The 17,393-nt window shown below is 51.1% G+C and overlaps 1 protein-coding gene across 2 annotated transcripts in view; it reads right to left on the reverse strand.

Annotated features, from left to right (window-relative positions):
* The window catches only part of NALCN (sodium leak channel, non-selective), a 1,007,092-nt gene that overhangs the window by 914,154 nt on the left and 75,545 nt on the right, over positions 1-17,393 (reverse strand). Inside the window, exon 1 of one of the 2 annotated variants that reach the window (XM_069757979.1) lies at positions 8,087-8,238. The exons of the other annotated variant lie outside the window; for it this stretch is intronic. Coding sequence (XP_069614080.1) covers positions 8,087-8,089 — 3 coding nt within the window. The 5' untranslated portion in view covers positions 8,090-8,238. Of the gene's footprint in view, positions 1-8,086; positions 8,239-17,393 lie in introns of those variants that run through there. 2 annotated transcript variants of the gene reach the window in all.

Consider the following 17,393-nt stretch of genomic DNA (forward strand, 5'->3'; position numbering starts at 1 on the left):
TCGGACCATGAGGGGCCCCGACCTCCAAATCGGACCTTGAGGGGCCCCGACCTCCAAATCGGGCCCTGAGGGGCCCCGACCACCAAATCGGACCCTGAGGGGCCCCGACCACCAAATCGGACCCTGAGGGGCCCCGACCACCAAATCGGACCCTGAGGGGCCCGACCTCCAAATCGGACCCTGAGGGGCCCCGACCTCCAAATCGGACCCTGAGGGGCCCCGACCTCCAAATCGGACCCTGAGGGGCCCCGACCACCAAATCGGACCCTGAGGGGCCCCGACCACCAAATCGGACCCTGAGGGGCCCCGACCTCCAAATCGAACCCTGAGGGGCCCCGACCTCCAAATCGGACCCTGAGGGGCCCCGACCTCCAAATCGGACCCTGAGGGGCCCCGACCACCAAATCGGACCCTGAGGGGCCCCGACCACCAAATCGGACCCTGAGGGGCCCCGACCACCAAATCGGACCCTGAGGGGCCCCGACCACCAAATCGGACCATGAGGGGCCCCGACATCCAAATCGGACCCTGAGGGGCCCCGACCTCCAAATCGGGCCCTGAGGGGCCCCGACCACCAAATCGGACCCTGAGGGGCCCCGACCACCAAATCGGACCCTGAGGGGCCCCGACCACCAAATCGGACCCTGAGGGGCCCCGACCACCAAATCGGACCCTGAGGGGCCCCGACCTCCAAATCGGACCCTGAGGGGCCCCGACCTCCAAATCGGACCCTGAGGGGCCCCGACCACCAAATCGGACCCTGAGGGGCCCCGACCTCCAAATCGGACCCTGAGGGGCCCCGACCACCAAATCGGACCCTGAGGGGCCCCGACCACCAAATCGGACCCTGAGGGGCCCCGACCACCAAATCGGACCCTGAGGGGCCCCGACCACCAAATCGGACCCTGAGGGGCCCCGACCACCAAATCGGACCCTGAGGGGCCCCGACCACCAAATCGGACCCTGAGGGGCCCCGACCACCAAATCGGACCCTGAGGGGCCCCGACCACCAAATCGGACCCTGAGGGGCCCCGACCACCAAATCGGACCCTGAGGGGCCCCGACCACCAAATCGGACCCTGAGGGGCACCGACCACCAAATCGGACCCTGAGGGGCCCCGACCTCCAAATCGGACCCTGAGGGGCCCCGACCACCAAATCGGACCCTGAGGGGCCCCGACCACCAAATCGGACCCTGAGGGGCCCCGACCACCAAATCGGACCCTGAGGGGCCCCGACCACCAAATCGGACCCTGAGGGGCCCCGACCACCAAATCGGACCCTGAGGGGCCCCGACCACCAAATCGGACCCTGAGGGGCCCCGACCACCAAATCGGACCCTGAGGGGCACCGACCACCAAATCGGACCCTGAGGGGCCCCGACCACCAAATCGGACCCTGAGGGGCCCCGACCACCAAATCGGACCCTGAGGGGCCCCGACCACCAAATCGGACCCTGAGGGGCACCGACCACCAAATCGGACCCTGAGGGGCCCCGACCACCAAATCGGACCCTGAGGGGCCCCGACCTCCAAATCGAACCCTGAGGGGCCCCGACCTCCAAATCGGACCCTGAGGGGCCCCGACCTCCAAATCGGACCCTGAGGGGCCCCGACCACCAAATCGGACCCTGAGGGGCCCCGACCACCAAATCGGACCCTGAGGGGCCCCGACCACCAAATCGGACCCTGAGGGGCCCCGACCACCAAATCGGACCCTGAGGGGCCCCGACCACCAAATCGGACCATGAGGGGCCCCGACCTCCAAATCGGACCTTGAGGGGCCCCGACCTCCAAATCGGGCCCTGAGGGGCCCCGACCACCAAATCGGACCCTGAGGGGCCCCGACCACCAAATCGGACCCTGAGGGGCCCCGACCACCAAATCGGACCCTGAGGGGCCCGACCTCCAAATCGGACCCTGAGGGGCCCCGACCTCCAAATCGGACCCTGAGGGGCCCCGACCTCCAAATCGGACCCTGAGGGGCCCCGACCACCAAATCGGACCCTGAGGGGCCCCGACCACCAAATCGGACCCTGAGGGGCCCCGACCTCCAAATCGAACCCTGAGGGGCCCCGACCTCCAAATCGGACCCTGAGGGGCCCCGACCTCCAAATCGGACCCTGAGGGGCCCCGACCACCAAATCGGACCCTGAGGGGCCCCGACCACCAAATCGGACCCTGAGGGGCCCCGACCACCAAATCGGACCCTGAGGGGCCCCGACCACCAAATCGGACCATGAGGGGCCCCGACATCCAAATCGGACCCTGAGGGGCCCCGACCTCCAAATCGGGCCCTGAGGGGCCCCGACCACCAAATCGGACCCTGAGGGGCCCCGACCACCAAATCGGACCCTGAGGGGCCCCGACCACCAAATCGGACCCTGAGGGGCCCCGACCTCCAAATCGGACCCTGAGGGGCCCCGACCTCCAAATCGGACCCTGAGGGGCCCCGACCTCCAAATCGGACCCTGAGGGGCCCCGACCACCAAATCGGACCCTGAGGGGCCCCGACCACCAAATCGGACCCTGAGGGGCCCCGACCACCAAATCGGACCCTGAGGGGCCCCGACCACCAAATCGGACCCTGAGGGGCCCCGACCACCAAATCGGACCCTGAGGGGCCCCGACCACCAAATCGGACCCTGAGGGGCCCCGACCACCAAATCGGACCCTGAGGGGCCCCGACCACCAAATCGGACCCTGAGGGGCCCCGACCACCAAATCGGACCCTGAGGGGCACCGACCACCAAATCGGACCCTGAGGGGCCCCGACCTCCAAATCGGACCCTGAGGGGCCCCGACCACAAAATCGGACCCTGAGGGGCCCCGACCACCAAATCGGACCCTGAGGGGCCCCGACCACCAAATCGGACCCTGAGGGGCCCCGACCACCAAATCGGACCCTGAGGGGCCCCGACCACCAAATCGGACCCTGAGGGGCCCCGACCACCAAATCGGACCCAGAGTGGTCCCGTCTACCAAATCGGACACAGAGTGGCCCCGCCCACCAAATCATCCCCTGAGGGGCCCCGCCCACCAAACCAGCGCCTGAAGGGCACCCAAGTGTGAAAGTCTTGCAGGGGCAGCCCGGGCACCATTACAAAGCACTATCTGTAGTTCCTTCAGGAAATACCCATCTAGTTCTTCTTATTATTATTAGGCTTTTTTCCGCAATTAATGCGGCCCGAACCGCTGCACGCACAGACTCCAGTGAGGTGTCATTTCGAAGCCAGCGTCCACGAGAGGTGTGCTAAGTATTTTTCGTGTCGATCGGATTTGTAGTTTTGGCGCAATTAACGTTTGAAAATTGTTTTTCTCTCATTGGAATGCATTGCCAATGCATTTCAATAGGGAAATTTTGCCATAAGGTATAATGGCTGATTACTGAGGCAATTTAAAAAATAACTGCCAACTGCCACCTGGCTGATCAGCTCATTGATATGCGAAGCCAGACCCAGTTACTATGCCAACGCGTACAAACTCTACATGACCCCACCAGGACACAGTTTTGCCAGATAATATTAGCTCTTAAAGTGACCCGCACACCAAATCTGACCCTGAGGTGCCCAGTGCACCCCCGATCCCGTCTGTGAAAAGTAAGTGCACCCCCGTTCCTGGTGTGAAAAGTAAGTGCACCCCGGTCCCTTGTGTGAAAAGTAAGTGCACCCCGGTCCCATGTGTGTGAAAAGTGCACCCCTGGTCCCGTGGGTGAAAAGTAAGTGCACCCAGGTCCCGTGTGTGAAAAAGTAAGTGCGCCCCCGCCCCCCAAATCGGACCCTGAGTGACCCCGCCCCCGAATCGGACCCCGAGTGACCCGGACCCCCGAATCGGACCCCGAGTGGCCCCGCCCCCCAAATTGGACCCAGAGTGACCCCGCCCACCAAATCTGACCCAGAGTGGCCCCGCCCACCAAATCTGACCCAGAGTGGCCCCGCCCACCAAATCTGACCCAGAGTGGCCCCGCCCACCAAATCTGACCCAGAGTGGCCCCGCCCACCAAATCTGACCCAGAGTGGCCCCGCCCACCAAATCTGACCCAGAGTGACCCCGCCCACCAAATCGGACCCAGAGTGACCCCACCCACCAAAACGGACCCAGAGTGACCCCGCCCACCAAATCGGACCCAGAGTGACCCCGCCCACCAAATCGGACCCAGAGTGACCCCGCCCACCAAATCGGACCCGGAGTGACCCCGCCCACCAAATCGGACCCGGAGTGACCCCGCCCACCAAATCGGACCCAGAGTGACCCCGCCCACCAAATCGGACCCAGAGTGACCCCGCCCACCAAATCGGACCCAGAGTGACCCCGCCCACCAAATCGGACCCGGAGTGACCCCGCCCACCAAATCGGACCCGGAGTGACCCCGCCCATCAAATCGGACCCAGAGTGACCCCGCCCACCAAATCGGACCCAGAGTGACCCCGCCCACCAAATCGGACCCGGAGTGACCCCGCCCACCAAATCGGACCCGGAGTGACCCCGCCCACCAAATCGGACCCGGAGTGACCCCGCCCACCAAATCGGACCCAGAGTGACCCCGCCCACCAAATCGGACCCAGAGTGACCCCGCCCACCAAATCGGACCCAGAGTGACCCCGCCCACCAAATCGGACCCAGAGTGACCCCGCCCACCAAATCGGACCCAGAGTGACCCCGCCCGCCAAATCGGACCCAGAGTGACCCCGCCCACCAAATCGGACCCAGAATGACCCCGCCCACCAAATCGGACCCAGAGTGACCCCGCCCACCAAATCGGACCCAGAGTGTGAAAAGTAAGTGCACCACCGGTCCCGTGGGTGAAAAGTAAGTGCACCCTCGGTCCCGTGGGTGAAAAGTAAGTGCGCCCCCGGCCCCCAATTCGGACCCTGAGTGGCCCCACCCACCAAATCGGACCCCGAGTGGCCCCGCCCACCAAATCGGCCCCCGAGGGGCCCCGCCCACCAAATTGGACCCAGAGTGACTCCGCCCACCAAATTGGACCCAGAGTGACCCCGCCCACCAAATTGGACCCAGAGTGACCCCGCCCACCGAATTGGACCCAGAGTGACCCCGCCCACTAAATTGGACCCAGAGTGACCCCGCCCACCAAATTGAACCCAGAGTGACCCCGCCCACCAAATTGGACCCTGAGGGGCCCCGACCTCCAAATCGGACCCTGAGGGGCCCCGACCTCCAAATCGGACGCTGAGGGGCCCGCCCACCAAATCGGACCCTGAGGGGCCCCGCCCACCAAATCGGACCCTGAGGGGCCCCGCCCACCAAATCGGCCCCTGAGGGGCCCCGCCCACTAAATCGGCCCCTGAGGGGCCCCGCCCACCAAATGGGACCCTTAGGGGCCCCGCCCACCAAATGGGACCCTGAGGGGCCCCACCCACCAAATCGGCCCAAGAGGTGCCACGCCCACCAAATCGGACCCTGAGGGGCCCCGCCCACCAAATCGGACCCTGAGGGGCCCCGCCCACCAAATCGGACCCTGAGGGGCCCCGCCCACCAAATCGGACCCTGAGGGGCCCCGCCCACCAAATCGGACCCTGAGGGGCCCCGCCCACCAAATGGGACCCTTAGGGGCCCCGCCCACCAAATGGGACCCTGAGGGGCCCCGCCCACCAAATCGGCCCCTGAGGGGCCACGCACACCAAATCGGACCCTGAGGGGCCCCGCCCACCAAATCGGACCCTGAGGGGCCCCGCCCACCAAATCGGACCCTGAGGGGCCCCGCCCACCAAATCGGACCCTGAGGGGCCCCGCCCACCAAATCGGACCCTGAGGGGCCCCGCCCACCAAATCGGACCCTGAGGGGCCCCGCTCACCAAATCGGACCCTGGGGGGCCCCGCCCACCAAATCGGACCCTGAGGGGTCCCGCCCACCAAATCGGACCCTGAGGGGCCCCGCCCACCAAATCGGACCCTGAGGGGCCCCGCCCACCAAATCGGACCCTGAGGGGCCCCGCCCACCAAATCGGACCCTGAGGGGACCCGCCCACCAAATCGGACCCTTAGGGGCCCCGCCCACCAAATGGGACCCTGAGGGGCCCCGCCCACCAAATCTTACCCTGAGGGGCCCCGCCCACAAATTCGGTCCCTGAGGGGCCCCGCCCACCAAATCGGCCCCTGAGGGGCCCCGCCCACCAAATCGGCCCCTGAGGAGCCCCCCCCACTAAATCGGCCCCTGAGGGGCCTCACCCACCAAATTGGACCCTGAGGGGCCCCGCCCACCAAATCGGCCCCTGAGGGGACCCGCCCACCAAATCGGCCCCTGAGGGGCCCCGCACACCAAATCGGACCCTGAGGGGCTCCGCCCACCATATCGGCCCCTGAGGGGCCCCGCCCACCAAATGGGACCCTTAGGGGCCCCGCCCACCAAATCGGACCCTGAGGTGCCCCGCCCACCAAATCGGACCCTGAGGGGCCCCGCCCACCAAATCGGACCCTGAGGGGCCCCGCCCACCAAATCGGACCCTGAAGGGCCCCGTCCACCAAATCGGACTCTGAGGGGCCCCGCACCATTCCAAAGCACTATCTGTAGTTCCTTCAGGAAATACCCATCTAGTTTACATTACAACCTATGCTTAAATATTTGTAAATCAGATTTGTGTGTACTAAATAGTCTAAGCTGGCGAAGTGAAGTGAGAGAAATATAGGCAAAATTAAATGTATGGGATCAAATAAGCAAACATTGGCATGTGCATATGTATTCACCCCTTTTGCTATGAAGCCCCTAAAATATTCTGGTGCAAGCAATTACCTTCATAAGTTACATGCTTAGTGAAAAGAAGCCTACCTGTGTGCAATCTAAGTGTCACATGGTCTGTCAGTATATACACAACTTTTCTGAAAGGCCACAGAGGCTGCAACACCATTAACTAACAGGCACCACTAACCGAACAACACCATGAAGACCACGGAAATCTCTTAAACAAGTCAGGAAAAAAAGTTCTTGAGAAGTACAAGTTAGGGTTGGATTAAAAAAAAATCTCTGATGATCCCCTGGAGCACCATCAAATCCATTATCATCAAATGGAAAGAACATGGTACCACAAAAAACGTGGGAGAGGTCTGCTCACCAAAACTTTCAGCCCGGGCAAGGAGGCCATTAATCAGAGAGGTAGCACAGAGACCAAAGGTAACTCTGAAGTACCTGCTGAGGTACCAAACAGAGACTGGAGTATCTGTCCAGACAACCACAATAAGCTTTACACTCCATAGAGGTGGCATTTAAGAAAGAGTGGGCAGAAAAGGCCTTTACTTACACACAAAAATTGTAAAGCTCGTTTTGAGTTTGCCAAAAGACATGTGGGAGACTTCATCCAATTCAGAATCTGTGGTCAGACTTGAAAGTTGCTGTTCACCAGAGGAAATCATCTAACTTGAAGGATCTGGAGCAGTTTTACCTTGAAGAATGGTCGAAACTCCCAGTGACCAGATGTGGAAAGCTCATAGAGATTTATCCAAAGTGACTTGCAGCTGTAATTGCTGCAGAAGAAGGGTCTACAAAGTACTGACTTTAGAGGGGTGAATATTTATGCACACTGAAGTTTTCAGTTATGTTGTCCTATTTGCTGCTTGCTTCACTTTTTGTATAAAAAAATGTTCACAGTAGTAGGCATGTTCTTTACATGAACTGATGCAAACCTTCAAAAAAACTGAAATTCCAGGTTGTGAGGTAGCATAACACATAAAATGCTAAAGAGGTGAATACTTTTCACAAACCACTGTAACAGATTAGACTTCCACAGTAAACCACTCCTATTGTAATTTGCAAGGGATATAAAATATTCAGCGTTCAAAAGAGAAAAACAACTTTTGATTGAGAGTGAGTATAACTAATTTTGAAAACAAATGTGAATGTTTTAACATGTCAATGACCTTTAAAGAATACTAAAATGAAAGATCAAAAATGCAGAAAGAAAAATATGCTTGTTAGTTGATTGTTTGAATATATATATATATATATATATATATATATATATAATGTAGTATGGCTAAAACGAAGCAATGTTGTAGCACTAAATACAATGCAAGTATACACAAATTAGAAAAAAACTTCAATGTACTATACATACGAATACAACAGCACATACCATGCTTATATGATTCTCTTGCTCTTCTCTAGCTTTTCCACTTATTGTATGCAAGTCCGTCTCACTCTCTCTGGCTTCTTCCTGCGGGGCCTTGCAGATGTCATAAGATTAGAGAACGAGCAGCCAGCCCAATTCCATGCTCTGTATAGTAGCTGACAATAAGGCAGGAAGTGGGCAATATTCAGAGAGTACCACTGACCACCAAAACAAATGATAGCCTCCCACCCCAAGCAACACAATTAACCGTATAAAATAAAACAATAGACATTAAAAACCACAAACCCTTTTCCCTCCCAACAAGTACATATATGCAATGATGTACAACCAAGAAAGAATCTGACACGTATAACAGGCAACAAACAATACAATGACTTCAAGTATATTCATCTTTTTTTTGGATCTAATAATAGAATAATGCTAACAACAACGATCAACTTTCCCACTCCACTCCACTAAATCAAAATGTGTAATCGCCTGAAGGTCAAATCCCCCGAGTTGTGCAGAATTGTGATTCAGGAGTCTATGGAAGAGAGGTGAAAACCACTACAAAAGCTTTAATGGGTTTCTTAGAGAAGGATGGAATAGAACTACTGTAAGAACTTTATTGTAGGTGAACATGTTTTGAAAGTTTTCACAAAGTTTTGAAGATACTATGATACAACTTTATATGTTTTGTAGACATTCTCATCAACAATGCTCCATGATCCCATGACTAAGCAACTTAATATGTTTATAGAGGAAAAGGCATCAGTTTCTCTATTAACTGCACTATTTATAACCAGAACACAATGGTGCAAATTACAGCCATCTTTGTTTGCACCTGCATTCAATAAGTAGCCCCTGTACAGTGTTCCCATGAAATCTACCAATCAATAGCTCTCCGATTATGTCGCTTTTACGCTCACCACAGACCCTGTGCCATTTACAACCACAGCTGTTTATCAAGCTGCTAAAAAAAACTGTATTCTTTGGGTTAGCATGTTGTTATTGGTAAAAATATGTAATTACCACTGAAAGCCCTTTACTACTGCATCTAGAGCAGCAATTACAGTGTAACTTGGCAAACACACAAATCAAATTTCCAAGGCTTAGATAATATGTGTGATTAACAGAGGATTTAAAGGTCTAGATCCACTTGTCCTGCAATGGTGGTAAACTTTTGCAATTGTGCAATCATGTTATCTTGAAACATTCACTTTTTTAGACAAATGATCAGCTTTTATATAGATGACCGGATCCAGGCTTACTCTTTTAAGACACAATAATACACATTCTATAGACTGCCGCTCCAATACATACCGTACTGTTTAAGAGTTCAAAACTAAGAAAAAGACTTTTAATTTTGGAGGGTAATCATGGTATTAATCATTTCCTTTCTATACTAAAAAACATATTTCCAATATCTTCAAATTGTAATAAAACTAATATCCTCACTTCTTTATAACTCTTCATTATTGAGTACTCATTTCAAAATCCTAAGTAATGTATGTGACTGAAAATATATTATAACCTCTGTATTGTATTACAATTTGCAGTCTAATAGTACCAACTGCTATTATTGTATTAGATGCCTTAAAGGGAACCTGTCAGCAGATTTTGCCGCTATAAGATACGGCCACTGCGTTTCAGGGCTTATCTACAGCGTTCTAAAATGCTGTATACAAGCCCCCTTTATATTATACTCACCCTGGAGGCGGTCCGGTGCGGTCTGGTCCAATGGGTGTCGCAGGTCCGGGCAGAGAAGTAGGATTTGAGGAGGGGATGCGGTCCCAGTCAGAGCTGCGGGTCCGGGGTGTTAAGGTCCCTGTGGTGATGTGCCAGCTCAGACTGGGACTGCATCCCCTCCTCAAATCCTACCATACTCCTACATATAGTGCCAGTAGCTCTACCTAGAAGCCTTTTTTTTTAAAAAGTGTTCTCCTATTGCGGTATTTCCTTGTTTTTCTACTGTGGTGTTTCCTCCCTATAATTGACAAGCGAGGTTTGAAAAAGGCCCATTATAGGGTCGAAACGTTACCTCAACACCTTTGTGCTACTGTGGTGAATACAATAAAATGTCACTCGATTTTTGCATTTGAAAATCTATAACTTGAGTGCAGCTGTTTTTTGCAAATCTATGCTTGGTCTCTAAGCATAGATAATATCCCGATACAGAAGGTGACATCAGTCTCGACCTTCTGTGATCGCACTACGAGGAGTTATTGCATAAGTGTCATGATCCGGGTCGGAGTTTGCTTTCTGTTTCTCCTACTCCGGCCTGGTCATGGAGGGGTTAACTATTTCTGCCTCTCTTTGATTTGGGAGTGGCTATTTCTTGGTGCTTTTGCTGGCAGCTTGTGTCAGTGATAGTTTTGGGTTTGCTGGGGCTGCTAACCTGTTAAACCCCAGTGTTCATTTTGCCTCTGACCTCCCTTATCGGTGTCAGACCTGTCTCCTGTACCTGACCTAGTGAGACTCTAGTGTTTATCAACGGTCAAATCAAAACGCTCTCCTTTAGCTAAACTGAATTGTCTCTGCGATCGGTGTAGTAAGTTCTCCTGTTAATCCTTTTTATTTTCTGTAACTGCTGTATTGTTTTGTCCCCATTGTAAAATCTTTTGTATGTTTTTCAAAAAAACTGCCTCCCTTTGAATTAATTATAAAATTGAATAGTTCTGTTCCTTCTATTCTGTAAACTACGCCTCAAAGCCATAAGCTACCGTTCGGTGTCCATTCGACCGAGACAGAGTGGTGGTGGCGTCGAGTAGTCTGGGGTTAGCTGTGACCATACCGGTGTGTGTACACATATTCCATGTGTTGGAATCCGGAGGTGTATATGCCGTATGCTCACCGGTAATTTTCCGATAGCTGGCCTAGTGTGTGCACAGGCTGGGACCTTCTCCGTTGATCGTCGGTGAATCGTGAAATTGTCTGGATAATAGGGGGCAGCAGAGAGTGGTTCGCTTCAAAGATCACAGCAAGTGGTACTCGTGACCTTCTCGGCCTGTGATATCAGGGATTTGTGGGATTAAGAAAGTCCTGACATGTTAATTCTCCCTGACAGACTCAATGATGCAGGAAGAAACTGAGACTGGGGTATTGTCAAGAGGAAGATGAGAGGCACCAGACCCAACAATGCAGAGGAGCTAAAGGCTGCTATCAAAGCTTCCATAACACCTCAGCAGTGCCACAAGCTGATCGCCTCCATGCCACAATGCATTGAGGCAGCACAGTGGCTCAGTGGCTAGCACTGCAGCCTTGCAGCGCTGGAGTCCTGGGTTCAAATCCCACCAAGGACAACATCTGCAAGGAGTTTGTATGTTCTCCCAGTGTTTGTGTGGGTTTCCTCCAGGTTCTCCGGTTTCCTCCCACATTCCAAAGACATACTGATAGGGAATTTAGATTGTGAGCCCCAATGGGGACAGCGATGATAATGTGTGCAAACTGTAAAGCGCTGCGGAATATGTTAATGCTATGTAAAAATAAAGATTATTATTATTAAAGATTATTATTGATGCAGTAATTGATGCAAAAGGAGCCCCGACCAAGTATTGAGTGCATTTATTGAACATACATTTTAGTAAGCCAACATTTCGGATTTTAAAATCATTTTTCAAGCTGGTGTTATAAAGTATTCTAATTTACTGAGATAATGTCTTTTGAGTTTTCATTGGCTGTAAGACATAATCATCAACATTAACAGAAATAAACACTTGAAATAGATCACTCTGTCTGTAATGACTCTATATATGTTTTTCACTTTTTGTATTGAAGAACTGAATTAAATTAACTTTTTGATGATATTCTAATTTTTTGAGAAGCACCTGTAGTAAAATGATAGTCTCCTTAAAAGACCGGCCACAGGCTGGGTTTCACGGGAGCTCTCAGTTGACAGGTGCCCTGTTAATGTCGCCAACAGAGATTGACAGCAGCATGTACTAGGTTAAGTCACAGGAGGAACTCACCACTTCACCAGCAGCTTTTAGGGGCAGGAACTGGCTGTAAGCTTGCCCCATACCTGGTAGATAATGGCAGTGTGTTAGGCCATGTTTATACGTTCAGTATTTGGTCAGTATTTTACATCAATATTTGGAAGTCAAAACCAAGAGTGGGTGAACAATAAAGAAGTGGTCACGTGTTTCTATTATACTTTCAACCCATGAGCCCTCTCCATACACCCGCTACTGACTAGCACGGTTCATGTACGGCGGATGTCGGTAATGTGCCTATAGGGTATATTCACACAGTTTATTCAAGAGTTTTTGGAGCATAAACTGAGTGGAAATCCAAATCCTCCTCAAAGACTTGGAGTTTTTTGCTCCGAAAACTCAGCGAAAGATTCTTTACACAAAACTGCAGCAAGTGGTCCGTTAAAAGGAACCTGTCGCCCACAAAGTCGAAGATGAGCTAAGCCCACCTGCCTCAGGGGCTTATCTACAGCATTCTGTAATCCTGTAGATAAGCCCCCGATGTATCCTGAAAGATGAGAAAAAGAGGTTAGATTATACTCACCCAGGGGCGACCCTGTGGTCGGCGCTCATAGCAATGCAGTAATTCTACTACAAAGCAGCGATCTGAGCTTCGCTCCAATGTAGCAGAGCCGATCAGGCTATGCCAGCTTTTAGCCTCCCATGGAGGCTATTGAAGCATGGCAAAAGTAAAAAAAAAATGTTTTATAAAATATAAAAAAATAAAAAAAATATAAAAGTTTAAATCACCCCCCCCCCCTTTTGTCCCATTCAAAATTAAATAAAAAAATCAAATATACACATATTTGGTATCTCCGCGTTCAGAATCGCCTGATCTAAAAAAAAGGATTAACCTGATCGCTAAACGGCATAGCGAGAAAAAAATTCGAAACGCCAGAATTTTGTTTTTTGGGTCACTGCGACATTACATTAAAATGCAATAATGGGAGGTCAAAAGAACGTATCTGCACTAAAATGCTATAATTAAAAATGTTAGTTCGGCACGCAAAAAATAAGCCCTCACCCAACCCGAGATCACGAAAAATGGAGACGCTACGGATATCGGAAAATTGAGCAAATTTTTTTTTTTTTTAGCAAAGTTTGGATTTAGTTTTTACGACTTAGATAAAAAAGAACCTATACATGCTTGGTGTCTATGAACTCGTAATGACCTGGAAAATCAAAATGGGAGGTCAGTTTTAGCATTTAGTGAACTTAGGAAAAAAGCCAAACAAAAAACCAGTGTGGGATTGCACTTATTTTGCAATTTCACTGCACCTTTTTTCCGTTTTCTAATACATGACATGCAAACACCAATGATGTCATTAAAATGTACAACTTGCCCAGCAAAAAATTAGCTCTCACATGGCCATATTGATGGAAAAATAATAAAGTTATGGCTCTGGAAAGGAGGGGAGCAAAAAACGAAAACGAAAATACCCCGGGTCATGAAGGGGTTAAACCACTTGAGTGTTGCTTTAGCAGTATGCTTTAGGTCATTGTCTTGTTGGAAAGTGAACCTCTGTCCCAGTTTCAAATTACTTACAATAATTAGGAAAATACGGCACTTCTGGAATTCTGGTGGTGCACAAGTAGGAAAACCAAATCCGTCAACTGTGATGTAGAAATACTTGGCACTCATATACAGTAGGTGTGTTCAAGAACTTATTTATTCAATTAAGAAATTCCAGAAAAATGAGATGTGTTGGTCAATACCTGACCTTCATCAGTCATCTGGATAGAGTAGATCTGTGTGGAAGTGCGCTGTGTGAGAGTCTGCAGTGTTCACTGCTAAGACTAGCAGGATACTAGAATAGGGGAACCTGACAATATACAGTTGCACACACACACACTCAATGTAGGGAACTACAGTAATTGTTCAGGCACCTTCCTACTGGGAAAGGTGCCTTATATACAAGATGCCTCCCAGTTATTGGCTGGGGGTATTTTCAAAGTGCGAGCGCTGCCCCTTTAAGAACATGAGAGTTGCCACCAGGAAGCCTGTGCAAAGTGCATAGACCAGGAAGCAGGGAGCCACAACAGGCACCAAGCTGCACAGCCGGAGCAGTTAATATGTCGGTGTACCTGCATGCAGGAGGAAAAGGAACCACATAGGGGCACCGGCATTACCGTTACAGCTGCCAACTCATTTCACTTTGGGGATAGTGCTCTTTGAGGGATGAACTGTTTGGCGCCATACACATCATTTATCTTTTTGGCCAAAAAGTTCAATTTTGGTTTCATCTGACCACAGCATCTTTCTCCATACATTTGGGGAGTCTCCCACGTGTCTTTTAGCAAACTCAAAACAAGTCTTACAAATTTGTGTATTTAAAGGGACACTGTCACCTGAATTTGGAGGGAACAATCTTCAGCCATGGAGGCGGGGTTTTGGGGTTTTTGATTCACCCTTTCCTTACCCGCTGGCTGCATGCTGGCTGCAATATTGGATTGAAGTTCATTCTCTGTCCTCCGTAGTACATGCCTGCACAAGGCAATCTTGCCTTGCCCAGGCGTGTACTATGAAGGACAGAGAATGAACTTCAATCCAATATTGCAGCCAGCATGCAGCCAGCGGGTAAGGAAAGGGTGAATCAAAAACCCCAAAACCCCGCCTCCATGGCTGAAGATTGTTCCCTCCAAATTCAGGTGACAGTGTCCCTTTAAATACACAAATTTGTAAGACAGGTAGAAGTGAAGAGGCAGTGATCCACAAAGTTCAAACACAAAAATCTATTTAATGCGTTATATTCACACAGAAAAGGTTCCAAGCATATAACGTAAATGCACATAACTTCAGTGTTCAGCTTACACCAGTTCATTACTGCATCCTTTATATTGCAGTCACTACACATGCTAGTCCTCCTATGACTAGTTTCATGGGTGTTCTGCACCGCTGTATCACAGTCTCTACTCACAGCTGTACACAGACCTTGACATCCTCCTGTCTGCAGCTGCGACACACGCTGGTCCTTCCTTCGGGCACAGGACAGTCTACCTCTGGTTCACCTCTGGGCACAAGACCTGTCCACATCCATGACCAGTCATCATGGACAGCAGCACCACTGTGTAGGCTGTGGGTTGTCAGGCTTCACTCTGGCCCTGACACACTTGAGACTCCTCAGACTTTTAACAATTGTAATCACAGCCACAACAGTGACTGTAACACCCCCTCATGGCATCACTATGCCTCTGTGCGCATCCTGGGGAGAAAAAACAGTGCCCCCTAGCTGTAACAGGGGTCACTGTCTCACATATTCCCCTCCCCTATTCAAACCTCGGGGGTTGAACACTTGTCACCCCACATGGGCGCGATACAGGGCATCCGCATGCCCCTATGACATCCCCACCCCACACTACACTAAGAAACCAAAGTAGAGACCGAAACAATCGATCGGCGCATGCATCCCTCCCCTTTGCGTTTCTCCTCCATACTTCCTTACGGGACCACCCACCACCCCGGTGTCCGTTACTGACGACATGCTCACTTTCATGTTTTACCATAGCTTTGGACCAGTTTTGGGTGGCTTCGACCTTGTTTATTTTGGCTTCACTAACCCCACAGCACATCCTGTAGCCGAAATACCGTCCTTTGAGCCCTTGGTACCCTTTACTCCATACCCTTACCCGTGCCCCGGTGACTACAGTGTAGTGCACACCTTCTCATTTAAAGATTTTTCTGTATTTTCATGACTATGAAAATTGTGAATTCACACTGGAGGCATCAAAACTATGAATTAACACACATGGAATTATATACTTAACAAAAAAGTGTGAAACAACTGAAAATATGTCTTATATTTTAGGTTCTTCAAAGTAGCCACCTTTTGCTTTGATGACTGCTTTGCACACTCTTGGCATTCTCTTGATGAGCTTCAAGAGGTAGTCATCGGAAATGGTTTTCACTTCAAAGGTGTGCCCTGTCAGGTTTAATAAGTGGGATTTCTTGCCTTATAAATGGGGTTGGGACCATTAGATGTGTTGTGCAGAAGTCTGGTGGATACACAGCTGATAGTCCTACTGAATATTATTATTATTATTTATTTATATAGCACCATTAATTTCATGGTGCTGTACATGAGAAAGGGGTTACAAAAGGCTGTTAGAATTTGTATTATGGCAAGAAAAAAGCAGCTAAGTAAAGAAAAACAAGTGGCCATCATTACGTTAAGAAATGAAGGTCAGTCCGAAAAATTGGGAAAACTTTGAAAGTGTCCCTAAGTGCAGTAGCAAAAACCATCAAGCGCTACAAAGAAACTGGCTCACATGTGGACCGCCCCAGGAAAGGAAGACCAAGAGTCACCTCTGCTTCTGAGGATAAGTTTATCCGAGTCATCAGCCTCAAAAATCGCAGGTTAACTGCAGCTCAGATTAGAGACCAGGTCAATGCCACACAGAGTTCTAGCAGCAGACATACCTCTACAACAACTGTTAAGAGGAGACTTTGTGCAGCAGGCCTTCATGGTAAAACAGCTGCTAGGAAACCACTGCTAAGGACAGGCAACAAGCAGAAGAGACTTGTTTGGGCTAAAGAACACAATGAATGGACATTAGACCTGTGGAAATCTGTGCTTTGGTCTGATGAGTCCAAATTTGAGATCTTTGGTTCCAACCACCGTGTCTTTGCAATGCTGTCACTGTCATATGTGACAGCATTCATAGCCGGATGGAAGAAGTAGTCCCATGAGACGATGCCTGGCTACACAGACCCACTTCAGTGGGCTGAAGTGGTGGCCCCCTTCCTTATGGGAGATGTCCAGAAGGCCTACATGGACCTCAGTCGGGATGATGCCCTGGACTATGAGAAACTGAAATGTGAGATTATTGCCCGTCTGAGGGTTAATATGTATGTATGGGCCCAACGGGTGTTTCAGTGGTCCTTTGCAGAGTCTTGCCCCGCCAAGTCTCAGGCATATGATTTACTGCAGCTGGTAAATAAAATAGCTTCATCCTGAGACCTTAACACCTTACCAGATGGTGAAGCTGGTGGTGGTCTATTGGCTAGTAAGAACTCTGCCAGCCGCTATTCAGCGTTGGTTGGACCAAGGGGATCCCGGCACCTTAGACCAGGTGATAAGCCTGATTGAGCGGTATACGGTTACTCAGGACTTTACACGGGACTCTGCTCCACTACGATTGTCACGTTGGGCTCCGCCAGTCAATGAGCCTGGGAAAGGTCCCCAACCCTCTGCTGGGGCCAACCAGGACCGAGCCCATACTGAGGGGTACCCAGAAGTGAGAGTAATGAGAGACCCATTTCCCCTAAGCAGGCCCCGAGGTCCAGTCGTGCCGCAGCTATTATGTGTTGGCGGTGCCAAGGGCCAGGACATGTAGCTGCCAACTGCCCCCTGACAGCTGAA

This window comes from Ranitomeya imitator, chromosome 3 (genome assembly GCF_032444005.1).
Source record: "Ranitomeya imitator isolate aRanImi1 chromosome 3, aRanImi1.pri, whole genome shotgun sequence".
In the NCBI taxonomy this organism is placed as follows: Eukaryota; Metazoa; Chordata; class Amphibia; order Anura; family Dendrobatidae; genus Ranitomeya; species Ranitomeya imitator.